Genomic DNA, 27,941 nt, shown 5'->3' with positions numbered 1-27,941 from the left:
CGTAGAGGAATAAATTTCTCTGTGATTGGTTGGTGCAGGATTTCAAACCCGAGCCGGAGGCGCGTTGCTGCTCTGCCGTTGGATAAGGTGCGGAGGGAAGTGGAAGGCGGCCCAGGTGGGGGCCAGGCGGAACCGGCCAGGTGGGCGCTAGGGGCTGCGAGAGCAAGTGCGTCTGACTCTCTGGGTTTGTGGTAGGAGAGCGTCCGGGGTGGTGAGCCGCCACCGCGGGGGTGGGGGAGAAGGCCGGCACCTACGGCCCCTTCTCTGGGGGTCTCCACCGGCCGGGGGAGGCAGTGGCCCGAAGGGCCGGTGGCTGGGAGTGGAGGGTTTCTTTCTCGGCGCTGTGTTTTGAGGAAAGCCGGGGACGTCTTTTTGAGGTGATGGCTTGAACTGGGCAGGAACCACCCCCCAAAGAAGTGACTTTCACTTAAATACAGAGTTTGGGAGTGGGTGAGGTAATACTCCCATTCTCTTCGGAGGAGCATGGGGTTTTGGAAGGGAGAAGCCCTGGTATTTGAGAGGCTGGGGTGGCTTGAAGCAGAGCCCCTCTTCCTTGTGGGCTGCTTGTAATCTAGGTAGGTTGGCGGAGGCAATGACATCTTGCCCGTCCCATCCTAACTAGGAACAACGAGGCCTTACTTTTGCAATTTCACGTACATTTCTCTTCGCTGGAACTCGTTCGTAGGCAGAAGGAGTGTTTAAGCGACGCGGGGTGGGTGAGAAGATAAGCCTTTTTTTTTTTTTTTTTTTTTTTTTCCTTTTTTTAAAGAAGTGTCCTTATTCTCTTGAGTGTGTGGGGTGAACTTTTCGACTTCGTGAAAGTGTTGAGAAGGCGCTTTTCCTATAGCTTAATCATTCACGTATTTATTCAGTGCATAATATAAGTACAAGACAATCTTATTTAGTCTTAAAGGAGCTTGCACTTTATTTGGGGCGATAGAACTTAAAAAGATAAACTGGTGAATCTAGTAGGCCTCTACACTATACTTTACATTAGTATAGCCCTTTTAGAAGATATTTTGGCAATATTTATCAAGAGCTATAAGAGGTTTTTTACCCTGCGATATAGTCATCCCAGCCTTGGAAACTATTCTAAGGAATATAGCCACCTGAAGAAAAAAAATGTTCACAGCAATGTTCATTCATTCAGTGAATATATATTAGTTATTTGCCAACTGTCAGGCACTATTCTGGGCACCAGGGACTCAGCAATGAACAAAAGAGACAAAAATCTGTGCCTTCCTTGAACTTAAACTACTGGGGAGACAAACAATTAAATAAGTTAATATATACATATGTTAGATGGAGATAAGTGCTTTGGAGGAAAACAAAGCAGAGAAGTGTTGGAGGGATAGGTTACAGTTGAAAATTGGGTAGTTAGTAAAGACCTCACTGAGAAAATGGCATTTGAATAAATCCCTGCAGGAGGTGAGGGTGTAACCATGCAAGGGATTACAGGTAGATGTAACAGAAAAACTGGAAATTACATGAATACCCAAAGAAGAGAATGGTTAAATAATTGCTAATCAACTTTTTGTAACTTAATGGAAACATGAAAGAGGAGAGCAAAACACAAAATTCTATCAATCTATGATTGCAATATTATGAAATATGAGTATATAATGGACAAAGATTAGATAAGGAGATGCTTGTAATTGTTTAGGGTGATGAGGTTTTAGTTTCATTATTAAAAAAACATTGTTTTGAACTTAGAAAATTTACAGTATGATGCAGTGTTTTATATCTGCCAAATGAGTGTTAGAGATAATAAAGAGACAATTTTGGACTGAAATTGTTAGGGAATGCTTTAGTGAAATTGGTAAGACTTACACTAGACCTTGAAGAATGAAACTGCAGAATGGGAAGAATCTACAGAATCAGAAAAAAAAAAAAAAAAAAAAAAGAAAACTTAGTATCTTAAACTGGTAATAATTTTCTAAGAAATAATTCAACTCATCTCTTTATTTTAGTCTTCATTCATGTTGGACTGAGAACATTCTGTTTACTCTTTCTGCAATTGATTTGCTCTTAAGAACATTTGGTTTCAAGATATTCCTTCTGCCTGGCAGTTGTGTAGAGGCTTCTGATATAGTGAAGCAGAAGCTGGACATTTGGGAAGAGGAATTGCTCTGAAATGCTTTCATATGAAAGAATCTTACAGTATTGAGACTGTCTTAGGGAATGGTTTTCTTTGGCAGGGGAGAACCTGTATTGCTGAATTCTTGAGAATTTCCAGGTTTAGTAATGTTCCTGAGATGTTTTTCATTAAAACTCTTTCCTGGAAAACTCAGACAACCTTCTATTGCTTTGTCTTACAATATTTAACACCCTTGATGCATCTAAAATGTGATGTATAGGTCTCTTAATAATGTTGTTTCTAGGAGGAAGGAGAGGATAGAGACTTTTCCCGGGATACTCTGCAGTTAAGATCTATAATAGTCTGTTATTCTGAAGGACGATGTCTGTCTCTTGGCTGGGTGATTGAAATTAAATTGGGGACTCAAAGCAATCACATCAAGCTGAGACTCTTTTCTGGTGATGTGAAATTGCTCCCTTAGGGATACTCACAGATTGGGAATCTGTAACATAGTGACTTCTCCACCTCTGGGGCTTCTCATCAATAACAGCTGAGATTCTCTAGCACCTTTTTGTTTAAAGTGCTCCACAAACTGATTTCCTTGCTACACACAGGGATCATTTCAGCTTTCCCAAAAGGCAGCTGCCTCTGTAGTGAAAAGTGACAGCTGTTTTACAGCTGCAAAGCAATGTAGTACAATATGACTTTGTTTTTGTTTCCTTTCACATTAGTGTATCTCCTAGCTATGGAGCTAAATAATAAAGGGAGAGAAATAAAGGAGTATTCATATGGGTGAAAATGTGACCCGGCAGGAAAATTAAGACCATTTTTAATTGACATTGAATAGGATGAGTGAATTTTAGCTTTTTGAGTTACAATTTGGCTGAGATATCAGAGTTAGTACTGATGCAGAAAGATATTTTTGTCATCTATAAATAACTCCTGAGTGTCACTTCTATAGAACGTTAATAAAAATGCATAGTCCCCTAGCATATAAAGAGAAGAGGATTATATTTTGCTAGTGCTGTTTTTGGATTACCCTAAGTAAACCTGTGTTAGAGGAAAAACTATTCTCATATGCTACAAGCCTCATGTAAAACAGCTTGCTAAAGAGCCTAGACCTGGTCAGATTTTTGCTATCTTCTCCATTCTTCTTGGTCTGGGTTCCAGCTATGATTTGGTAATCACTGTGGTAGGATGTAAATGACAACTATCAGACCAAAACAAAAAACCAAAAAATGTCATACTCACTATAATACCGTATATCTTATTTTATTTTAAGTTTATTTATTTATTTTAAAAGAGAGTGAGAGTGAGCAGGGGAGGGGCAGAGGGAGGGAGTGAGGGAGAGAGAGAGCATCCCAAGCAGGTTCTGTGCTGTCAGGGCAGAGCCATACATGGGGCTTGAACTCACAAACCTTGAGATCATGACTTGAGCTGAAATCCAGAGTGGGATGCTTAACTGACTGAGTCACCCAGGCACCCTTCTAATATCCTATATTTTAATAGTAAGGTTCAGTTTATACACTATAAAACTTCTACCTGCATGAATTGGTGATATTTTGTGAGGTAAATGGGGCACTATTGTTCCCAATTATAGATGAATCTCAGAATTTGACTTACCCAAGGTAATACTAGTAAATAGAAGAACTAAAACTTGATCCCAGGGCTTCTGTACAAACAACCCCTTTTTTAAACCGTTCTTTCAGTTTTCATCTATATTACACATTGATGTTGAGGTAGAATGGAAATTCTTTTGACAGTAGAATCAAGGGTGTGTGTGTGTGTTCTCTGATTTTCATTTAGCAAATATTAATTGATTGATTGAACTCTATTTCCAATGTGGGGCTCACACTCATAATCTCGAGATCCAAGAGTCACAACTCTACTGACTAATACATCCAGGCGCCCTTATCAAATATTTATTTTTAAATATTGAGTGTGTGTAGTACAGTAGTGCCAAAGGTAAGGTTTCTTCTCTCACATGTATAGTCTACCCAGGACATAGGGTAGAAACATGGTAAAGTTTTTTGTTTTTCTTAGAGAGAGAGAGACCAAGCGTGAGTGGGGGAGGGGCAGAGAGAGAGAGAGGACAACACAGAATCTGAAGCAGGTTCCAGGCTCTGAGCTGTCAGCTCAGAGCCCAACATGGGGCTCAAATGATGCTTAACCAACTGAGCCACCCAGGTGCCCCAAAACATGGTAAAGTTAAATTAGAGCGCAAGGGGTGTGTGTGTGTGTGTGTGTGTGTGTGTGTGTGTGTGTGTGTGTGTGTCTGAATGCCAACACACAGCAGTGGGGGATAGGTCAGTCGAAATGAGTGATGATGGCCTGCCAGTGATGAGGGGATGGGTATAAAACACATGAGAGAAGAGTCCACAGATGTTAGAGGGGAGTAACAAGGGTGATTCTGGGGTTTGGAACTGAGTGAATGATAAAAATAAGGAAATCAAAATTGGGAGTCGGTAGGGTAGTTGAGTGGATAGAGTAGTTGCTAATAATATGTATGGGGGGAAAGATAGAACAAAGTCTCAGAATCAGGCTACACCTCCAGGGCATCCCAAACAAATTGAGAGTTACAGAACTGGAGTTAGGAGAGAGGCTGTGTTCAGGAGCAGGTGATCGTCTGGAGAGCTATAGTGACTAACATGGGATAGCTTGAGAAGTTCTAGAGACTGGAGGATTGAATTTTAGGGAATGTCTGGTGTTGAGAGGGAAGAACAGAAAACAATTCATAAGTTCTTCATAAAACTCTAAATCTGGAGACTCTGACAGTCTGGCAGTTAAGGGTTACCTCTTTGTTTTATAGCAGAGCACTGGGAGTTCAGTTAAACAGTAATCTCCTGGGTACCAGGCAGCATGTGTGGAGAATAATGTAGGTCCAGGTAGTTGCAGGAGGTAACACTTACTGTGATCAGGAGATGTCCCCGGTAGGTTGTTTGTGTCTTTAGTCTTTTTAGGAATCGGGTTGTGTTTTCAAGAGAGTACCTCCACAACCCTCACTCATTCTAGTGAGTGGTATTCATAAAGAACATAGGCAAGAATAGTGGGCTAGAGGAACCTGAGAAAATGTGAGGATTTCTTTTAAAGGGAAGAAAGGATCAGGTTATTGTATTGTCATTTAAAACATCAAACCTTCTGATTTTTTTTTTAAACCAGTTTTTAATACTCTAGTTGCATTGTGAAATTTTCCTTTTCTGCATTCTTGGGCAGATAATTTTCCTATGTACCGAATTCACGGTCTTAAGGTCTCAGAATACATAGATAAGTGCTGAGATGACGGAAATCAATGCCCTACGTTAAAACTGATCAGTGTCTTCCCATTTTTACAGGGGCCAAAGGAAATCATCATTTGAATAAGCTACCGAATGCCCTGCTCCTGCCCTGTAGCATTTGGGTATATGTGCCTGTTTTGTCATATTGTTAAGTCATGGGCATCTTCAGGACTTCCAGACTCTTCCTGTCAGTTTTAATGCTATTCTTTTAGTTTTGTTCTTAGTTTAGAGAGATTTTTGTAATAAATTTGTTAGTCTGGTTGCTTAGCAGCTTGCTGTGATTATGTAGCTTGGAACAGACACGTTGCCATTTGAAAATCTTGGTTTCCAGCCCTGATTCAGGTATATGTTGCCTCTAAGCTTAGAACTGAACTGAAAGCTTTTTGGCTACTAGAACAATCATCCTATGAGTACAAATGAATAATTAACATTTAATAGAAAATATCTTTATGTTTATCTATTCCTTTATCCTTTGTGGATTTTTTTTTTACACCCTGTTCGACCCTCCTAGCTTACAGTACAATCTTATATACATTGTAAAATCACTAAACCTTCATAAAAGAGTTCTTAAAATTTTATTTAGATGCATCAAATAAAGACCTGTACTAGAATGTAGAAGGGGTGATTTGGAGAAACATAAGAATCCTTTAATGGTATTTCTGAGGAATTCAATTTTCAAATGAAATTTATTTTTTATTTCATTTCCTTGATAATTTTTGTGACATCCAGTTGATGTCTTTTTTTTTTTCTTGACTGTTAAATGAAGATCTTATTTCCTCAAAGTGTTTCCAGTTAAAGTCTATTCAGAACAGAACTGCCTGTAAGGACACTCCTTTTTAATGTAATATCAGCAGGTCTTTGGGGGGGAAATACGAAGCCTGAAATTCGCTATACAGAATACAGTAGCAAATGATTTTTTTCCTTTGCCCTTCTAACTGTGAAGGTGGTGTATTGTCTCCTTGATGCCAGAACGTGGTACAACATAATCCTTTGCCTATACTTAGTATAAATTTATTAGACATAGTCCCTGCACACAGTCCAGAGAGCCCTGCATTACAGAAATAATTCTTGTGCTGCTGAGCTGGCAATTTCCTCACTTAATCACTCGTGTGACGTCATCTGTGCCGTTGGTAGGAAATGTGCTGACCATGTCCTGCATTTTAAAAGGCAGTTGCAACAGGGGTACTAGCTAAAAGTGAAATTAAAAATAAACCTTTTAAGTTACATTGAAGGTCTTCACAGTCCAGAAGGATTAAAGTGGCAAAAACATTATATTAATCAGTAGACTGAGAACCACATTTTATAGTTGGTCACCTAGTAATCAGCTGACATGCTTGTCCCTAACTGCTTTCCTCAGAGCTCCAGAATGATTGCAGAGTGGGGGGAAAGAAGTAGGCAGGAAGGGAGGTGTTATATTCGGAGGTCTGAAATGCTTTTCTGATTTTCAAATGAGTGTTAAAAACATTCCAGCTTTGTTTTTATAATAAAGATTGTACAAAATACCAATTGTTGGCTTGAGATCCTTATAATGATAGCTACAAATGGAAGAGTCCAGATGTTAGTCCCTGATGACTGTTGCATTGCTACTGAATCTTTTGTCTGGGGGAGAAGGCAGGACCCCTAATGTATATTTGATTTCTTGGCAGAAAGATGGATACGACGATGCTGAATTTGCGGAATCTGTTTGAGCAGCTTGTACGCCGGGTGGAGATTCTCAGTGAAGGAAATGAACTCCGTAAGTCATTCTGAGTTGGCCTGTGTGGAGAGGAAAAGCAGATTTCAAATCTGAGTTTTCTGCAAAACTGAAGTGTGTTCCAGTCTTAAAATTGTTTTTCATTTGGGTTTCCTAAAAAGAAAGTGATGGTCACTTATCCATGGTCAAAGCTTAATGGACACTCATTCTAACTGGTCACTTTTTTCTGATAGTTGTTCTTAAATGTGTTCACGCAGACTTCTTTCATTATCAAGATTCTCTTTCCATTGAATAGTTGGCATTAGTTGCCAATTTCATTTTCATACCAAGAACTGGGCAGAATCTGAAGGTCCAAGGATGTTTTTTTTTTTTTTTAGTAGTTGTCTTTATTTTTTACCCTGGGCTTTTTTCCCCTGTGTGATGTAAAACATTTTCAATTGAAGAGGAGAAAAATGTCATAATTTCTTTTTGAAGATGGGACTGTTCATTTGCTTTCACCTATTTCATGTATTTGATTCTTAGTAATAAAGGATTGAAATTGGGTAGAGAGCTGGGGAGAAAAAGGAGGTGGTGATAGAATAGTGGGCTGGGAAGTAGATTAGTGAGAAAGGAGGTAGGGCTGATGGCCCTGACTAAAGTGATCTAAGGGAATTATTTTTATCAGCTTTTCTTTGGGTTGCCATCCTCTCCTGTTTCAGATTTTCATTAATACCTAATTTAGTAAGTGTTGCTCTTAAGTCAGCCTCACTGGTATAAAAGTAATGTAAGAACTGTGTCTTCAACTTTTTTTTTTTTTTTTTAATCTTCACAGTGCTTAGTATGGTGTCTTGCTTATGCCATTCAGCATTTTCTTTAATTTGATGTTTTTAATAGCTCTTATCCACTTACAGGCCTTTTAAGACAATATTCTATTTTCTCTCTCTTAAATTTTTTTTTTCAACGTTTTTTTATTTATTTTTGGGACAGAGAGAGACAGAGCATGAACGGGGGAGGGGCAGAGAGAGAGGGAGACACAGAATCGGAAACAGGCTCCAGGCTCCGAGCCATCAGCCCAGAGCCTGACACGGGGCTCGAACTCACGGACCGCGAGATCGTGACCTGGCTGAAGTCGGACGCTTAACCGACTGCGCCATCCAGGCGCCCCTCTCTCTCTTAATAGCTGTTCCATAGCTCTATCATCTGATACCAGCTCAGTAACCATGATGGCATACTAATTAGGCTTCTCTTTGAGGTTATATCATCTCAGAAGATGGATTACTTTGGAGTCTAGTGGGGAAGAGTATTGAATAAGAGATCTTCATATTCAGGCTCATTCAAATATTTAGTGAAAACCTAAAACAGCTTTTAGTACATGTTAAGTTGAGGAAAAGGGATGACTGGCTGAGTGGCTTCATGGACAAAAGTAGGGTTTGAGTGGAACCTTAGATGTAGGGTGAGATCCCAGCAGACAGATGAAAGAGGATATTTATGTGGAGGCAAGTGGGTGCAGGGTTTGAGGGGAGTAGGAGTAGGGGAATGGGATGATCCCAGCAGAACTTTTGGAAGATTACCCAAGCAGAGGTGGAGGCTGGGAGACCGATGAGGGCACAGTTGCCATAGCTCAGGAAAGAGGCAGGAGAAGCCCTAACTGGAATGGTGTTTGTTTGTTTGTTTTTTAAATGTTTATTTATTTTTGAGAGAGAGAGAGAGAGCACTAGTGGGGGAGGAGCAGAGAGAGAGGGAGACACAGAATCAGAAGCAGGCTCCAGGCTCTGAGCTGTCAGCACAGAGCCCGACGCAGGGCTCGAACTCACAAACCGTGAGATCATGACCTGAGCCGAAGCCGGACGCTCAACTGACTAAGCCACCCAGTCGCCCCTGGAATGGTGTTTGTGACCCCCTGGAATGGTGTTTGTGACGTAAAGATGGAAATAAAGGGAAAGGGGTAGAAGAGACTGTGGTAATAAGATCTCTAGGAGGAGGTAGCTGATAGGATGTGGGGGCAGAGGGAGGAATCTGAGGTTTAGAATCTCAATAACTAGTGCTGGCTTTTAACTTATTTTTGTGTCTGTTTCTCCATCTGTAAAATAGGAATTCAAATGTCTTTATCTTCTTTGTGGGAGTGCTATGAGCATTTGGGGGATAAAACGAGATACCAGTTGTGAAAATACTTTGGAAGTAATTATGCCAAAAAAAAAAAAGATATTTATTTTTACAGGTATCTTTGTTTTATAAACACATTTTTATCTTCCCATTGATTACTGTTATAGAATAGAGGTATGTTTTTCCTCCCTCTCCAGATCCTTAACTCAGAACGTTGGCTTTTGAGGAAATAGAGTGGTTTCGTGTTTTCTAGACTCTAGAATCTCCTTTCTTTCTTTCTTTCTTTTTTTTTTTTTTTAATGTTTATTTATTTTGAGAGAGGGCACACGCACATTTGCAAGCAGGGAGAGGGGAGAGAGAGAGTTCCAAGCAGGCTCCGCGCTGTCAGCACAGAGCCCAATACGGAGTCAGATGAAATCAAGAGTTGGATGCTTAACCATCTGAGCTACCCATGTTTCCCTTAGAATCTCCTTTCTGCAACCACCTAAGTCTGTCCTCTTCTTTGATCCTAGGAATTCCTCCTATGACTAAGTATCCAGACTCCTTATTCTTGTCTTTCATCATAGTAACTTCATTCTTCTCTCTCCTTTTTGTATGGTTTGTTTTTTTTTTTTAAAGCTAAGTCCTAGATTCCTGAAATATCAGAGTGAAGGTTAATATTCAAATAAAATGACTTTAATAGCCTAGGTATTTTGTTATCTTTGTTTTCCCTAGTCTACATGATTTTTATTTTATCATGAGCTGCCTGAAATTTTTTGAGGTCATTGGTGTGTAAATTAGGAATAAATATAATTAATATTTATCAGGTGCCTGTTGTGTGCTAACACAATGCTGGGTTTGTGCTATGCTATATATTAGGTGATATTACAGTGTGTATGACATGACCTGTCTTCAAGAAGATTATGGTATTTAAGTTTCAGAGACAGGTTTCTTATGAAACAGAAGATAAAACAAGTATTAAAATATATGCTTCTGGGAAGTATAGAAAAAAGTAATGTGGAGCAAACAGATTAGGAAAGGATTCATAGAACAGATGGGACTAGAAGAATGGATACATAAAGAAGAGTGTAGGTAGGGCATTCTGTTTGGAGTACATAGCTTGATCATGAGAGAAGGCAGAAATGAGCATGGGTCTGTTCTGGGAGCAGGGACAAGAAAGAGTAATGTGTAACGGTGGGAGGTAAGTTTGAATAGATGGTGAGGTGGGCTTGGATGCCTGGAGTTTAAATTTGGTCTGGGGTCACCTCCTCGGTGGCTCAGTCAGTTAAGCAGTGGCTCAGTCAGTTAAGCGTTTGACTCTTGAGGTTGAGCCCACATTGGGCTCTGTGCTGACAGTGCAGAGCCTGCTTGTGATTCTCTCTCTCCCTCCCTCTCTCTCTCCCTCCCTCTCTCTCTGTCCCCTTCCCTGCTTGCACTCTCTTTCTCTCTCAAAATAAATAAACATTTCACAAATAAATAAATAAATTTGATCTGAGCAGCAATTCTTCATTTATCTGTTCAATGAATAAAGTGCCTACTGTGCACTATAAGGCATTGGAAATAAAAGAGACACAGGGCCCTTGCCCTTCAGAAGCTCAGAGTAGGGGGAAAAACAAAGGGAAGAGGCTGTGCAAGGCCCCAGGAGGAGTGAGCTGAGAAAACGAGATCTGTGGGACTGTTTTAATCTGTTTGTTAAACTATGAACCAAATTCTGTTTGTGTGTGTGTGTGTGTGTGTGTGTGTGTGTGTGTGTGTTTAATGAATCAAAGATTGTCCTCAATTTTTTTTTTAAGTTTGTTTATTTTGAAAGAGGGGAGCAGAGAGGGAGAGAGAGAGAATCCCAAGCAGGCTCCGCATCACAGGCATGGAGCCCAATGTGGGGCTTGAACTCGTGAGATCATGACCTGAGCCAAAATCAGATGCTTAACCTACTGAGCCACCCAATCACCCCAATCCTCAATTTGTTTTAAGGAATTCTCCTTTCTCTTACCGCCTTTCTGATAGATGCATTTCATAGTTTAATATATACATAACTTAGAGGAGCTAATTTGAGTTTAATCTTTTGTACATGTAGTTCATGACGGGGGCTAATATTAATTTGCATTGTGATTCACAAACTGACCAAAAAATGCCATTTTTAAAAAATGTTTGTTACTTTTTTAGAGAGAGAGCACGTGTGTGAGCCAGGGAGGGGCAGAGAGAGAGGGCGGACAGGATCCAAGGCAGGCTCTGTGCTGACTACAGATATCCTGATGCGGTGTTTGAACTCACAAACCGTGAGATCATGGCCTGAGCTATGTCAGACACTTAACCGACTGAGCCATCCAGGCGTCCCCAAAATTCCATGTTTGTTGATCTCCAACATCAAAATTTTTCCTGATCTGTGATGTAAAGTGCCTTTTTTTTTTTTTTTTTTAAGTTTACTTACTTTTGAGAGAGAGAGAGACAGAGTGTGAGCAGGGGAGGGACAGAGAGAGAGGGAGACACAGAATCCGAAGCAGGCTCCAGGCTCTGAGCTGTTAGCACAGAGCCTGATGCAGGGCTCGAACTCACAAACTCTGCGATCTTGACCCGAGCCACAGTTGGATGCTTAACTGACTGAGCTACCCAGGTGCTCCCCCCCTCTTTTTTTTTAATTTTAGAAAGATGGTGTGAGCAGGGGAGAGAGGCAGAGGGAGAGAGAGAGAGAGAGAGAAAGAGCAAGAATCTTAAATAGGTTCCACACTGAGTGGAGCCTGGTGTAGGGCTCGATCCCACGACCCTGAGCCGAAATCAAGAGTCAGATGCTCACCTGACTGAGCCACCCAGTGGCTCAGTGCCACCCATGTCCCTAACATGCCATTTTGACCCATTCTAGCAAACTTAGTTCATTCGTAACAGAATTGTATGTAAGTAGTATCGTAGGTACACAGATGTTCTGATTTTGGTTTAACATAAATCAAGTTGCACTAATGATTTAGTCATTTGTACGATTAATATAGGAAGTCTTCCCTTGAAATGTACTTATACTTTATTTGGTTTGAGTTCCTTTGTCCAATTTGGTTGGACCTATAATATATGCCAATTAACAATGAATAGGGATTAAAACTCAAATTTAACAAGACTTACCAAGGAGGAGTATCCTAAAGAACAAACAAACCGGGGCGCCTGGGTGGCTCGGTTGGTTAAGCGTCCGACTTCGGCTCAGGTCATGATCTCGCGGTCCGTGAGTTTGAGCCCCGCGTTGGGCTCCGTGCTGACAGCTCAGAGCCTGGAGCCTGTTTCAGATTCTGTGTCTCCCTCTCTCTGTGACCCTCCCCCATTCATGCTCTGTCTCTCTCTGTCTCAAAAATAAATAAACGTTAAAAATTTTAAAAAAAAAGAACAAACAAACCAGCACAATTAGGTCCAATGGAAATCTTTCCTCAAAATTGTTTTTCAATTCACTAAATATTTGAGTGTGTGTGCAGCACTGTATTTAGAAATATTTAATTGACCTCAATGTGGAGCTAGAAAGATTTTGGATGTATAGTTGAAAAGTGTGTTTCTTGTTCTTTATTTCTTGATATTGAAGTGCTATTACATCAGAAAAGTACACAAATCGTAAAGTGTACCACTTGAGGAATTGCCAGAGTGAATGTGGCTAAGAACGAGCTCTTTAAAAAAGTTTTGTGAGTCTACATTGTTGAAATAAATATGCAAAAGGAAATATTGTTTTTCTTTTTCTTTCTTTTTCTTTATTTTTTTAATGTTCATTTTTGTGAGAGAGAGCACAAGCGGGGGAGGGGCAGAGAGGGAGACAGGATCTGAAGCGGGGGATGCTCCAAGCTGATAGTAGAGAGCCCGATGTGGGGCTCCAACCCACAAACCGTGAGATTATGACCCAGGCTGAAGTAAGACGCTCAATTGACTCAGCCACCCAGGTGCCCCTTCTTTTATTATTTTTTTAAATGTTTATTTATTTTGAGAGAGAGAGGGAGAGTGTACAGAGCCCAACGTGAAGCTCAATCTCACAGGACCATGAGATCATGACCGGAGCTGAAATTAAGAGTTGGGTGCTTAACTGATGGAGCCACCTAGGTGCCCCTCTTTTTCTTTAAATTCAGGAGGAAAAAACATAGTAATGTGTTCTAAACTGTTAACAAAACCAGCATACCATTTAAAGCTATATGTAGATACATATTTGTGTATCTTTGATATTTGCATTGTCTAAGATAACTAGGTCATAATACCCTGTTCTGCTAAAACCTGTTGTTATAAACTGAAGTGTCCTTATGTGTAAGACTTGCTTTTTCTAGATTGAATTGGCATCCTAGTTTGTAGGTATGAAATTTAGTCAAATTATTAAAACTGCTTTAAAAGGGCACTATATTCATGTTTCTGTGCTCTTAGGTTAAATTCAAATAGGAAAAGTGCCCTTACTACTCAAGAATCTGCTAGCTTTGTGTGCCTGTGGCCTAGTTTCGACTGTAAACTGGGTTAGTTTGACCAGCAGCAGATGTACACCTTGGGAACTTCCTCCATGACTGTGGTGGGGAGTGATGCCTAGAGATAGATTGAAGGTAACTAACTGGAAAATAGGAAGGCAGTGTTGAATAGTCTTTGCCAAATAGCAGGTGGCAAGTGTGAATGCACCAGGGTTATCCTGCTTTGAGGCACTGCCTTGGAAGTGATGCTCTTTCTGCAGACATTTGAGGAGAGTCCACATTCTGCCATCAGTGACTCACCCTAAGTTACTATGATCTGTTCTTACTGTGTCTTTCCCACATAAATGTTTGCATACCCTTCAGGGCAGTGTTAAACAGCACAAGCAAATTGGCTCTTTACTTTCAAATCAATATTTGTATAATTATATAGTTGAATGGAATTGCAGGCCTAGACATCTATAATATTAATCTACATCTACCGGAGCATATTACAGCAGTTATATTTGAATTTGCTATTTAACGTCTCTCTGGCGCAACAATGCGTGACTCTAAAGGAGGCTGTTTTTGTTTTATAGCTGTAACTGTCCTGGTGCGTGACAGCTGCCCCAAAGGTATCCCCCTTTGATTGCCTTCTGTTCAGGAGCTTTCAGTGTTGTTATTACATCTGGAGCCAGGTGACTAATGATTTCCTTATTCCATAGCAGATGCCACTAGCTAAGCCAAAGTAAGTAGCCTATCGAAACAGGAATTGCTTTCCACAAAGCTGACATGTCGGGTGATGAACATATATCCAGACCTGCTCCTGGTTATTTTCAGGTAGATTTGCCCAGAGTCTAGCTGATCCCTTAGTTAAAAATTTGGAGGAAAACTAACTAGAGGACTCATTCGTTAGAGCATTGTACCCTGGTTGGTGCTTGAATGACTGAAGTTTCCCCCTTTCCTTAGAATTCATCCAGTTGGCAAAGGACTTTGAAGATTTCCGTAAAAAGTGGCAGAGAACAGACCATGAGCTGGGGAAGTACAAGGATCTTTTGATGAAAGCAGAGACTGAGCGTAGTGCGCTGGATGTTAAGCTGAAGCACGCACGCAATCAGGTGGATGTCGAGATCAAACGGAGACAGCGAGCCGAGGCTGACTGTGAGAAGCTGGTGTGTATTGTTCTCTATGCCAGAACAGTGCGGTGGGGGGAGGGGGCAGCGTCATCTGGTAACGTTTCCACCCGCCTGTTATGCTCCCTTTCTTCCACATTATAGAACTAAAAGCAACCTGTCCAATGACAACTTGGCCTTGATGGGAGCTGAAATTGCAGTGTAGGAAATCCTGTTCTTCATAGGTTGAAATTGAAATTTTTTTTCTCTTTTACACTTGAAACTCTGACTTAATACATTTCAAATGAGAATTTAGAGAAAACTAGGGAATTCCTAGTATGCTTGATCTGTCACAAGATGTTGGCTCTCTCTTCTGCTACCCAGAATGTCCTCGTCCTTTTGTCGGTAGCTGGTCCTTTGTTATTGATACAGGCAAGACAACTCTTAGGTTTTTCCTTCGTTACCGCTCCTGATTCAGGGTCAGGGGCTGGGCGTATTCAGCCAGTTGAGCAATGTGACTAACGGGGAACACTATCATTTTGATGTACCAGGGTGGGTCATGATACAAAGGAAAGCCTTTACGAGGAGGCACTAATCCATCTTGGTACAGTGTTAAATGCCTCAGTAAGCTCAGATTGACTGGTTCCAGTGCGTCACAGCTTTGTATCCATTTTAATGCATTTTGTTCCACCGTTTAGAAAGGTGGGTGGCTGCTATGATCCGTAAAAGAGGCCAATAATTGTCCTGATAAAATGACACTAAATTGTTTTTGCTATGTGAAATCTATTTTAGGACTCTGATTTTGCAATACTGTCTTGGATTAGCAGGTTGACCCAAAAGTCTAGTAGCAGAAACCCCACTATTCTATATGGAGTTCATTTTACCAGTCAGAAATCAGAAACACAATCTGGGCTTGATGTGAATTAATATGCTGTTGGTGTAGCAGACTTCCTGGAGGCTCATTTGCATAATGCTGTATTTTAATGTCTTCTGGTCTGTCTGTCCCATAAATTTGAGGTGAAGCTTTCTCCCCTGGTTAGCTAGGATGTTCTACTCTGCTTTGGTCTGCAGGAAAGACAGATTCAGCTGATTCGAGAGATGCTCATGTGTGACACATCTGGCAGCATTCAACTAAGTGAGGAGCAAAAATCAGCTCTGGCTTTTCTCAACAGGGGCCAACCATCCAGCGGCAATGCTGGGAACAAAAGGTGGGGAAACTGCATCTGTTGTTATCTGATCACAAGCAATGCAGCTGTCAGAAGTTCTTGTTATCTGAACTCTTAAATATACAGCTTCTGGAATGTGTGCTGAATAAAGCAGAAAAAGACTTTGGAGGAAGGGTGGGTGGGAAATAAAGGCACAAGGGCCTCCCTATTTCTTTTATCTTGTTTTGTTTTTGATCTTTCCTTAGGATGTGGTTTCACCCTGGGTAAAATTTTGATGTTGGCACTAAATTGCACATCAATAACTAATCCTACTCATTGCTAAGAAACCTAAAGGTGAAAGTGGCAGTTCAGCAATACTTTCAGTGTTTACTCTCCAGAGATCTCTTGTAGCTCTTCGGGTTTAGAAGGCCTTCTGTGAGACAAGACCAGACCATAATTTTGGTTCCACTGCACCACTATTTAAATAGTCTCAACCAGGCTTTGAATTTAACACCCCCAATACAATACGTAGGGAAAGGTCAGCACTCTTAAAGCTATTTATTTTGTTGCTTGGTTGTTTTATGGGGAATCTTTATAACTGAGAAGATATATGGGCTTAATTTCTTCAAAAGCTAATGCTGGGTAATACTCTTTCTTGTAGAAAGCAACCACAATTAGGATCAGATTAAACTTCATTCTTCTGCCTGTGAATTTTTAGTAGCCTATTCCGCAGGGAGTAGCACCCATGCTCCCAACTGTAACTTTCAACTGCTGCTGTGAAGTCTTTGCTGAAAAAGCAGCCTGCTGCGTGTGTACTCATGCACGTGCAGCTGCGCTCTCCCATGGAAACCATAGCAAGCAACCACCACAAACTAGGCTTTGAGCTTGTAGTTGTCTCCATAGGAAAGTACTGCTGTGAAATTGCTGGTGTTACATGACCACTGTGACTCGTTCTGGGTGTTCATGGATTTTGTATTCACAGTCTTCTCTAATACTGTATTGTTTGCCTCATCTAGATTGTCAACTATTGACGAATCTGGTTCCATTTTATCAGATATCAGCTTTGACAAGACTGACGAATCGCTGGTAATGAATATATTTGATCTCTGAGAATTGTCTTTTTTTTTTTTTCAACCCCTGCTCCCTTAGGAATATCTCCTGTCCTCTGAAGTTCCTTTATTACTGTTTTAATAGTTGATGTGTTATAGATACTGAGCTAGCGTTTTAAGATAAAAGTCTACACGAGCTGTAAGAGACTGGCTTATACATTTAGTTTCTGGAAGCAAGAATATAGAATTCGGGGTTTGGCATGAGGTTAAATTTCTTTAACGGATCTGTGAACTACTTGTACTAATTGACTATATCTTGGCTTATTAAAAAGCCCAGCTAGCAAAAAAAAAAAAAAAAAAAGTTACCAAGACTCTACCCAGTCAGGGTTTATTTTCTGCTCTTGGAAACAATAGGCTTGTGCCTTATTTCAGAATTAGTTTGATTCTTGAGGAAAACTAACTTCACAATTAGAAAGAAACCAATGCTCTGGAACTTTTACCGGAAGACTGACAGAGTTTCCAGACACTCTATAATGCTTTGCTCAACAATGGTTAATGTATCTAAACTCTTTGTTACCTTGCTTTTGTGGGGCAGCACCTTTTTCTTAACGTAAGGTGGTATTTCTGCATAAAAGGTCATCTCCTGAGATTTCAGTCTTTGTTTGATGTTCAGAAGCTGGTGGTTTATTGGTTTGTGTATCTTTCCTGTTTTGCTGGCTGAAAGCTAGCAAATCAATAAATCAGGAGGCTATCCGTGGTTGGTTTTCTGATAGCGAAATAAGTGACAGCTACTTGTTACATGGGCTAGGAGCGTTGTGTCCCAAATCAGTGTTTGAGGAAATCATTGCCATTTTATAGATAGAAGTACTAATACTAAGTACCCCTTTTTGAAATAAGGAATGATATGAATAGGTCTGGAATATATAATAAAACTAGAATGGGGAGCCTGGGTGGCTCAGTTGGTTAAGTGTCCAACTTTTAGTTTCAGCTCAGGTCATGCATGATCTTATGGTTCCTTGAGTTCGAGCCCCACATCAGTCTCCGCACTGGTGGTGTGGGCCTACTTTTGATTGTCCCTCTCCCTCTCTCTGGCTCTTTCTTTCTCACAAAATAAATAAGTAAAAACTTAAAAAAAAAAAAGTAGAACATATTCATAGCTGATTTTGGAGCTAGACCTATTTACGGTATATCTGTTGTAACCGAAACTGAATCAAACCATCAGTAGCTAAATTACTTGACTGTGAATTGGAGAGATTAAATTTATTTAGCTAAGCTACTATTTGCTATGTACTACTGTTTCTGGGGTTTGTGTTTTCAGGGATTATGAGGAGTAAGGAAGTCACAGGTAGCTACTAAAACTGAATGTAAATGGTTAAAATAAGTGAAGTGAAACTAGACTACAGTAAAAAATAATTCTTTAGTGGTGAATGTCTTTGTTGGGGCCCAAGGAAGAGGGATGTTTGAGAAACAAAACCTAAACTGGAACTAAAGTGGGTATATATTGTGCAGAACATCTGATTAAGTAATAATAATCCCTTAAGAGCAAGAATCACATCTAACACGATCAGTATAGTGCCTAAGATTCTGTAAGTTCTAAAACTAATTACAAAAATAATCAGAAATAAAGGACCAGGTACTGGAGATAATCACGACAGAAGTTGATTCTTTAACCTTTTCTGCCTCTGAGGTATTGATTCCTGATTCTATTATAATAGCTTCAATTTTGGAAAGAAAGCATGTTAACATACTATCGCTCTGTAGCTACACTTGAGACCCTCCCTTCCCCCTCTCCTCAAATTGTAAGTTAGGTAGCCTGAGTCAGAAAGCCTTTAAAGTTCTCTGTAAGTTTATTTGCACAGGGTTTAGGGGAGGCCTAACCACAGGAAAGAATTAATACACTGTAATTGTCAACAGGATTGGGATTCTTCTTTGGTAAAGACTTTCAAACTGAAGAAGAGAGAAAAGAGGGTAGGTATGGTTTTGTTTAATTTTTGTTGCCGTTTTTACAAAATAGCAATAAAGGATTTTCTCTAGAATTTTTGCGTAGATACAGCATTCCTGACCTGTTGCTCTAGTCATTGTTAAACACTGACTACAAAATGAATTTATGCTGGGGGGCAGCATTGATGTTCCTTAAAGTAGGAACTCAGGACAGAATCTTGTCCTATTTCACTGTTCTGGCTGCTTCAGTTCATTCATGGGGTGGAAAAGGATATGCTTAAGTTTGTTTTGAGTTGTCATATGTATTTTTACGCAGTACTTTTGTACTCTAATAAAATTTTCAGATGAAATGTGTGTATAATGGGATATGCAGAGATCTGTCTGTGTGCAGTTGTTCAGGATACTTCATATGTTTCCAGAGTCTTCATGTACTTAGATAGGATTACAGCTGTACTCTTTCTGGTGCTGTCATCTAGATTTTTCCAAAGCTTGCTTGTTTCTTCTAGGGCACTGAGGGCATTTTTGTATTGGTACAATGTAAGCTTTAAGAAATGGAAATAGAATGGGAGAGAGCACATTGTCATTTACCATAGCCCTGGTAGCTAGGACTTGCACCAGGTTGTCTCATGGAATAATTTTGTCTTCTGTGCTTCAGATCTTCTATTTGGCACTGAACTTATTGGTCTTTGTTTCCTTTCTAGCGTTCTAGTAGCCGACAATTCATTGATGGTCCCCCTGGACCTGTAAAGAAGACTCGTTCCATTGGCTCCACAGTAGACCAGGTAAGAAGATTCAGGCCAAGAGAATTGTGGTTGTGAACACATCAGAGATTAGTGGCCCCAAGCATTAAAAATCCTGAGTCAACATTGCAGTGTTATTTTGAGAGAGAGATTTGGTGAGTTTTTCAATGTAATAGGATCCTTATCATCCTTATGAATGGAATTACTCTGAATAAACAACTCTCAGCTTTATATTTGATTCTTCATTGCTTGTATGTGTGCCTCTGTGACACACACACATATATATATATATATTTTCAGTTTTTTTACTTTTGAGAGAGAAAGAGAGCATGAGCGGGGGAGGGGCAGAGAGAGGAGACCCAGAATCCAAGCAGCAGGCTCCAGGCTCTGAGCTGTCAGCACAGAGCCCGACGCGTGGCTCAAACCCCACGAACCGTGAGATCATGACCTGAGCCAAAGTCGGAGGCTCAACCAACTGAGCTACCCAGGCGCCCCTGTATATATTTTTTTCAATATTCTTTTTATTTGTGTATTTAGTTTTTAGTTTTTTTTTTTTTTTTTTTTTTTTTTTTTAATTTTTTTTTTTCAATGGTTTTTTTTTTTTATTTATTTTTGGGACAGAGAGAGACAGAGCATGAACGGGGGAGGGGCAGAGAGAGAGGGAGACACAGAATTGGAATCAGGCTCCAGGCTCTGAGCCATCAGCCCAGAGCCTGACGTGGGGCTCGAACTCACGGACCGCGAGATCGTGACCTGGCTGAAGTCGGACGCTTAACCGACTGCGCCACCCAGGCGCCCCTAGTTTTTAGTTTTTGAGAGAGAGAGTGTGTGTGTGTGTGAGCAGGAGAGGGACAGAGGGAGAGAGAATCTTAAGTCGGCTCCAGCCCAGCACAGAGCCTGAGGGGGAGCTCCATCTCACAACCATGAGATTATGACCTGAACCGAAATCAAGAGTCGGGCACTTAACTGATGAAGCCACCCAGGTGCCCCTGTTTTTTTGTTCTGAAGTATGAGGTTTCAACTTAAGAGTGTTTTGAGCTGGGTCCTTAAGTTCTGACCAAGATTCAGGAACTTTTCAACCACTCCAAAACACCCTATGGAGGGGTGTTTAGCGGAGGGGAAATTAGATTCACATGTTTATTCTTCGCTCATTTCTGTTTTTGTTTCAGGGGAATGAATCCATAGTTGCAAAAACTACAGTGACTGTTCCCAATGATGGCGGGCCCATTGAAGCTGTGTCTACAATTGAGACTGTGCCATATTGGACGAGAAGCCGAAGGAAAACAGGTCCACTGGGTTTTTGGTTAAATTGCCTGTGTAAAGCAACTGGTAAAATTTGGGGAGACTTGGTTTTTTAGAATCCTTCCTTCGTTTCTTGCACGTTTCTGCACGGTATCATACTCTGCCTTTGGGTTGCTAGCCTGGCCTAGGCCGCTTGTGTATAACTTGTTATTCTTGAACTGATTTTTCTGCATAGCTGTTGTAGTCACTTCTGATTATGGTTACAAATTACTGGTTGTCTACCAGTTATTTTAGAATCAGGGTTAAAATTCATAAGGGACAAAATATTAAGACACAAAGGCTTAAAGTTGGTTGTTTTCTAGGTACCTTACAACCTTGGAACAGCGACTCTACCTTGAGCAGCAGGCAGCTGGAGCCAAGAACGGAGACAGACAGTTCCGGCACTCCACAGAATAACGGAGGGATGCGCCTGCATGACTTTGTCTCTAAGACGGTAGATCCGTGATTCTCCTTCTTTTGGACACACTTAATTTTTTTTCTCTTTTAATGTTTGTTTATTTATCTTTTTAATGGAAAATTTTAATTTAGTTTTTGGGTTTTTTTCGAAAGAGAGGGAGCATGAGAGCATGCGTGAGTGGGGGGGTGCAGAGAGAGAGGGGGACAGAGTTTCCAAAGCGGGCTCTGCACTGAGCAGAGAGCCCAATGTGGGGCTCAAACTTACAATTCATGAGATCACGACCTGACCTGAAGTTGGATGCTTAACTGAGCCACCCAGGCACCTTAGGGCACACTTAGTTTTTTGATTGTGAAATTAATATATACCAGGAGCAGATTTAAATAACTTAGTGTTAGAAAGTTAAATGTCACGTCTCCTTCTTTCGTTTCCACTTATCAGGGCTAACTGCTGGTTACAGAAGGTGTGTATCTTTCCATTCTGTGAGTAATGTTAAATTAAAACAAAGCCAATTTTTCAGAAACAATTGTTTATGCTTTTCGGTGATACATATTTACATTGTATTCTTAAAAATAGCATGTATTACATTTGTCCCATTGGATTTCCTCATAAAAACCCAAGCAAACTGACTGAGGCTCAGAAGAATCAATTGCGTTGTTGAGCCACAGGACAGTAAGTGGCAGAGTTAACACGGAGGTTCTGTGACTCCTTGTCAGCAGATTCTTTCCACTACTCTACACTGCCCACTTCCAGGTGGATGACCTTATGCAAGTTACACAGGCTGTTTTTGCTTCTATTCCCTTATCTTAAAACAAAGAAAACAAAACCTATATTGTAGGATTATTGCAAGAATTACACAAATAACTGTAAAGGAATTAGGTTGTTGGTTGTTGATGATGATAATTTTCTAATTCAGACCGTTCTGTTCTTTCTGCCCTCTTTTGTTCTCAGGTTATTAAACCTGAATCTTGTGTTCCATGTGGAAAGCGGATAAAGTTTGGCAAGCTGTCTCTGAAGTGTCGAGATTGTCGTGTGGTCTCTCATCCAGAATGTCGGGACCGCTGTCCCCTTCCCTGCATTCCTACCCTGATAGGAACACCTGTCAAGATTGGAGAGGTATGACCACATGTATGACAGCTGTGGGAGCTGTCCTTGTGTTATGGCTTCTTTAGCTTTTCCAAAGCTTACTGTCCGTTTTTATCCTAAAATAAGTGATACGAAGCATATTTTTTTCCATTAATGTTGAAGAGAAATGATAAAATGTTAATTTGCAGGAGAGTCCTGCTTGGGTTTGTCTATTTAGTAACTTTTCTACACCAAACTCCTCTTCCCTTCCCTTCTCTCCCTCCCTCCCTTTCTCCCACCCTGTCCCCTCTTCCCTACTCATACTCTTTCCTTTCCTTCCCTTTCCTCCTTTCCTTCCTTATTCCTTTCCCTTCCTTTCCTTTCCTCTTCTCTTCCTTCCCCTCCACACTCTATTCCTATTTTGTAAAATTTCAAACATATACAGAAGTAGAGAGATTAGAATAACTAATCCCTGGTTCCTGTCACTCAACTTCTGTGATTACTACTTCATGTCCAATTTTGATTTATTAATACCCCCATGTCCTCCTGGCCCTGTGTAGTGAATTGTGTTGAAACAAATCCCAGCCATCCTGTAATTTCATCTGTGAATGTACTTTCTCTTATGTTAGAGATATTCTATACTAGGCTATTAAGATTAGATTGCTTATTTCTAAACATTGATTCAATCTGTTAATAAATTATTTATTGTATGACCAGTGTTAAGATTCAAAACAAAATGATTATGCTGCTATCCAGCCCCCAGCAAATCAACTGTTACTTTTTTTAATCTTAGGAGTTCTTATTTGTGCATGTAATTGGTTACAAATTTTCTGTACTCTGATATAGAACCATGGATTTCTCCCCTACAGATATGTTTGTGTCCCGAGCAACTGTGATTTGTGTTAAATAATTTTTCTTACTAAGAGTAATAAAAGTGTAAAAAGGTTTTCTTTTTTAGAATAATAAATTCGTTTATATTAAAGGCTATACCTCTAATCTTGTCATTGCTTGTTTTCTGAGGCCCTTGAGTAGAAGAGAAGCAGGAGTAGAGTTGTAGATAGTGGTCATATTACTTGTTCATGCAAGAATGTGGTACGTGACCAGAAACCAGTCCTGGTGTGGAGGTAGGAAAAAAAAAAACAACAACAAACGGAGAGTCTCTGTTCTAATGTATGCTTTGGGAACAGGAATTTAAAAGTAAACATGACGTCCCAACCTGAGCATGAGTTTGGAGACGTTTTTCCTATTCATCTTCATTTGCTGGTCTAAGTGGTAATAAATAATAACTTAAAACTCTCCCTTTTCAGGGAATCCTGGCAGATTATGTGTCCCAGACTTCTCCAATGATTCCCTCCATTGTTGTCCATTGCGTAAATGAGATTGAGCAGAGAGGGCTGACAGAGGTAAGAGTCAACCTTCAGAGAGCGTGAATCTGTTATTTGTGTTAATGATTAGGAGGTTCTTTCTGAAAGTGTCACCTTGATAATAGACAGGCCTGTATCGGATCTCTGGCTGTGACCGGACAGTAAAAGAGCTGAAAGAGAAATTCCTCAGAGTGAAAACTGTACCCCTCCTCAGCAAAGTGGATGATATCCATGCTATCTGTAGCCTCCTGAAGGACTTCCTTCGAAATCTCAAAGAACCCCTTCTGACCTTTCGGCTAAACAAGACTTTCATGGAAGCAGCAGGTAAGAGTAGATCTTTAACTCTAGAATGTGAGTGCCCCAGGGGCAGGAATTTTTGACTCTTCTGTTTACTGCCCAGTACAGTGCCTGCCATATAGTAGATGCTCAAATACTTTGATGAAGAATGCCTGTATCCATGTTCCTGGTGCCTGTCCTCTTCCTGTCTAAACTATACAGGGCGCTAACAGGGTTTGTTGTTGTTGTTATTTTTGGTAGAGTTTGAGATTGTCATTTTGAACTTGGAGCCATCTTTGGTTTCTTTTCCCCCACACCACATTTAATCCATTGGCAAATCTTGTCAGCAGAGGTCTTGTAAAATTTATCTTAAAATTGAAATTTGCCACTCCTACTACTACCCCTCTTGACATCTCTCATCCTGGAGTGACAGAAGAACCTAGTGTTTTCCCTTTTCTACTCTGGCCCTCGACAGTGTGATCCTCATATAGTATCCAGAGGGGTCCTTTTAAAATTTATATTAGATGATAGCCCTTCTGTCTTTAGTATCTCCAGTGGCTTCCCATCACTCTCGGAATAAGATCCACAGTCCTTAACATGGCCCCAGAGACCCCACCTGTATGAGCCGGCTCCTTACGTCTCTAGCATCATTTCTCTCCATGCCCTTCCCTTCTTTCTTCTTCTCCACTTGTTGGGGTTCTTGCGACTCTTAGCACTTGACAAGTTCACTCCCATCTGGAGGCCCTCGCATTTGTTATTATTTCAGCCTGGAATGTATTTGCATGATTTGCCCTTCCTTCCTCGCTTTCTTTCTTTTGGGTTTCTTCTTGGGTGTCTTGTCCTCAAAAACACCTTTCCTGACCACCTTGTCCAAAATAACCGCTCCCATTACTTTCTAGCTTCCCCTGTGTATCACTACCTGATAGATACCTGCTTTTTGACTGACTCCTCTAATAGAATGTAAGTTCCATGAGGCAAAGTCTTTGCTTAATTCCGCTTTACCTGAGCACTTAGAATAGTACCTGGTACATAGTGGGCCCTTGAACATGTTTTATAGATGAAAACCTTCTTGGTAATTGTAGTCGCTGCAGCTGTAGGCCTGCCTTCCGAGCACAAGGCTTGCTAGCTGCTTTCCCTAACTGCAGGGGCCGATTTTTGTGAAGGTTCCGATTTCTAATATTGAGCTGTTGGCTAGTGTCCTGCTTGTTAATGAAACTGGAGTTCGTTTCAGTCATGAACCTAATCAGAAGTTTCAGAAGCTTACTGTATAGATGACACTTTGTGGTCGATCACTTGGAAGCCCGCTGTCAAGAGAAAGAAGTCTAGGCCTCTTGGTGCTTTCCTTTCATTTACAGAAATCCCAGATGAGGACAACAGCAAAGCTGCCATGTACCAGGCTATTGGTGACCTGCCCCAGGCCAACAGAGACACATTAGCTTTCCTTATGATTCACTTGCAGAGGTGAGTACAGCAGAAACTTGTTTCTGAGAGGTTGGGAATTTGCCACTGGGAGCATAATGTGGGTTGGGTGTTAGGGAGGGAACGTGAGGGGTGAATTGTTTTCTGGTAGATCTTGTATTTTGGTCTGCATTTAAGTGGATGGACAAAGTCTTCTAATTGAATGTTCTCTTGTTTAGAGTGGCTCAGAGCCCAAATACTAAAATGGATGTGGCTAATCTGGCTAAAGTCTTTGGGCCTACCATAGTTGCCCATGCAGTGCCTAATCCAGATCCAGTGGTAATGTTGCAGGACATCAAACGTCAGCCCAAGGTAGACAAGTGCGTTTTGTGTGTGTGTGTGTGTGTGTGTGTGTGTGTGTGTGTGTGTGTGTGTGTGTAACACGTATGTGTGTTAATGTTATGCGAGTTTTAATGTATTTCATAAATACACAAAAACTTGTGTAACATTTCATATATATATAAAAACTTGTATAACATGATAAAATGAGAGAGTGCTGAGAGGTAAGCCCTGAGGTTTGAGGGTGTGCTAACATGTTTGGTGGCTTTTTAGGTGGTAGAGTGCCTGCTTTCACTGCCCCTGGAATATTGGAGTCGGTTCATGATGGTAGAACAAGAGAACGTTGACCCCATGCATGTCATTGAAAATTCAAATGCCTTTTCAACACCACAGACCCCAGATATTAAAGGTAAGGCCTGAGTTGTGCTTTTTTTTTTTTTTTTTTTTTTTTTAATAGTAGGCCAAAGTAGGGCTTGAACTCACGACCCTGAGTTTGAGACCTGAGCTGAGATCATAGTCAGATGCTTAACCAACTGAGCCACCCAGGTGCCCCCCAAGTTATGCTTCTTAAGGGACCTGACTTCTTCTCTAGTTCTGGCTATTTACTCTCTTCCTGCCTTTGCTAGAGCTATTTGGAATTCATATTCTTCAATAAAAAATTTTAAATTCATTATGAGGATTCTAACATTAAAGAAAATTAGTACAGTTCTACTATCCTTATTTTTTTTTATATTCATGAAACATGGTTCTCCTTTTCTTTATATACATATGGATATTTTAAAAATATAACAATTCAGATATAGTTTGATCTTATTTCACGGAGCATATTGTGAGAACTTTTCCTGTTACTATGTATCACTTTTATGGTTGTAAACTATAATTTAGTTACATGTTCTATTAAGAATTGGTGTTATTTATAACATATATGCCACATCTTCTTTTATCCATTCATCCATCGATGGACATTTGGGCTCTTTCCATACGTTGGCTATTGTTGGTAACCAACTTGATTTCTTAAAGGCTTTTGCCAATTTGTATTGCCACCAAAAATGCACGAGGCTGGTTTCTTCCAACTTTTACTGGCATTGGAGACCTATTCTTTATTTTTGCAAGATCCCTTTTTTTTTTTTTAAACGTTTATTTATTTATTTTGAGAGAGCACGAACAGGGGTGGGGCAGAAAGTGATGGGGACAGAGAGAGAATCTCAAGCAGGCTCCACACACACAGAGCGTGGAGCCCGATGCAGGACTCAATTCCATGACCATGAGGTCATGACCTGAGCCTAAATCAAGAGTCGGGCATTTCACTGACTGAGCCACCCAGGTGCCCCAAGATCCTCTTTAAGAAAGCATACTGTTTTTTCTAATACAGGTTAAGAACCAAATGATCAGACGTTAGATTTGTGAAAGCTGGAGTTTGAGAATGGCCTCAATCAGGAAGTGAAAGTCAGCTATTCATTGAGCAGTTGCCCGCACAGTTCAAAAGATATACTGCTGTGTTACAAGACAATGACAGAAATGATCTCTGGGACTTTGGGCCTCTAACCTTAGCTCTTCAGTGCTTCATGGCATACTCAACTTAAAACTGGCCACTGACAAGGGTGCTTTCCTTTTTGTGCCTCCTTTAAAAATATGTCTTAACTTTGATTAAAGTGAGTTTACTGGGGCCCGTGACCACTCCTGAGCATCAGCTTCTCAAGACTCCTTCATCTAGTTCCCTGTCGCAGAGAGTCCGCTCCACCCTCACCAAGAACACGCCCAGGTACGTGGAACTGGCTGGCTTTGGAAGTAAAATAGGGCTGCTTCCTTAGGCCTCTTTTCCTATCACACCGAAGCTTATTGAAAGAAAAATTGAATGAGACCTGAGCTAGCAAGTAGGCATTAAAAGGTAATCTGGAGCCATAACAACCCCCTTTTTAAAAGGGTCTAAAGGTTTTGTTTCCCCTCTCTCATCTCAGGTGACAAAGAGTCATTTACAGAGTAGTTGTGGAGGGCTTCCTATTTTTAGATGATAATATTAAATAATGTTACAGTTTACCTTTTTTTATAGACTCCTTTTTCAGTTCATTTTCTTTTCCTTTAGGTTTGGGAGCAAAAGCAAATCTGCCACCAACTTAGGACGACAAGGCAACTTTTTTGCTTCTCCAATGCTCAAGTGAAGTCATGTCTCCTGTTACTTGCCAGCATTTCCTGACTGCAGGAAGGCTGCACCTGTACTCTCTGCTCTGCAGCCTCCTGGACTCATTACTACTTTTAGCATTCTCCAGGCTTTTAATCAAGTTTAATTGTGCATGGGGGTTTTATTAAAACTATATATATCTCCCTCTC

At 40.6% G+C, this 27,941-nt stretch overlaps 1 protein-coding gene across 14 annotated transcripts; it reads left to right on the top strand.

Annotated features, from left to right (window-relative positions):
• Positions 1-20: 20 nt before the first annotated feature.
• RACGAP1 (Rac GTPase activating protein 1) lies at positions 21-27,941 on the top strand. 14 transcript variants are annotated; one of them, XM_078449878.2, is made up of 18 exons: positions 77-140; positions 5,410-5,474; positions 6,999-7,087; positions 14,458-14,660; positions 15,672-15,808; positions 16,762-16,831; positions 18,709-18,762; positions 19,437-19,517; positions 20,645-20,762; positions 21,080-21,210; positions 22,123-22,287; positions 23,544-23,639; positions 23,726-23,924; positions 25,232-25,337; positions 25,514-25,646; positions 25,887-26,022; positions 27,267-27,375; positions 27,697-27,941. In XM_078449878.2, exons 2-18 carry the CDS (start codon positions 5,446-5,448, stop codon positions 27,770-27,772), a joined length of 1,932 nt encoding a protein of 643 aa, XP_078306004.1. In that variant the 5' UTR covers positions 77-140; positions 5,410-5,445; the 3' UTR covers positions 27,773-27,941. The 14 variants fall into 14 exon arrangements, with proteins under 14 accessions (XP_078306005.1, XP_078306007.1, XP_078306006.1 ...); XM_060657678.3 differs by lacking the exon at positions 77-140 and adding an exon at positions 4,209-4,279 and having other exon boundaries at positions 7,003-7,087; XM_060657680.3 differs by lacking the exon at positions 77-140 and adding an exon at positions 4,209-4,279.

Source organism: Panthera onca, chromosome B4 (genome assembly GCF_046562875.1).
Source record: "Panthera onca isolate mPanOnc1 chromosome B4, mPanOnc1 haplotype 2, whole genome shotgun sequence".
In the NCBI taxonomy this organism is placed as follows: Eukaryota; Metazoa; Chordata; class Mammalia; order Carnivora; family Felidae; genus Panthera; species Panthera onca.
The sequence above is the reverse complement of the archived record's forward strand: the minus strand, read 5'-3'. Positions and strand labels throughout refer to the sequence as shown.

What these genes read in the sequence shown, in the direction of transcription:
- RACGAP1 (XM_060657678.3), top strand. Translation starts at nt 4,237, where the DNA reads ATGATGCTTAACCAACTGAGCCACCCAGGTGCCCCAAAACATG. An exon ending in CCCAGGTGCCCCAAAACATG is followed by an intron (nt 4,280 to 5,409) that starts GTAAAGTTAAAT and finishes CCATTTTTACAG; the next exon opens with GGGCCAAAGGAAATCATCAT. An exon ending in AGGCTGACTGTGAGAAGCTG is followed by an intron (nt 14,661 to 15,671) that starts GTGTGTATTGTT and finishes TTTGGTCTGCAG; the next exon opens with GAAAGACAGATTCAGCTGAT.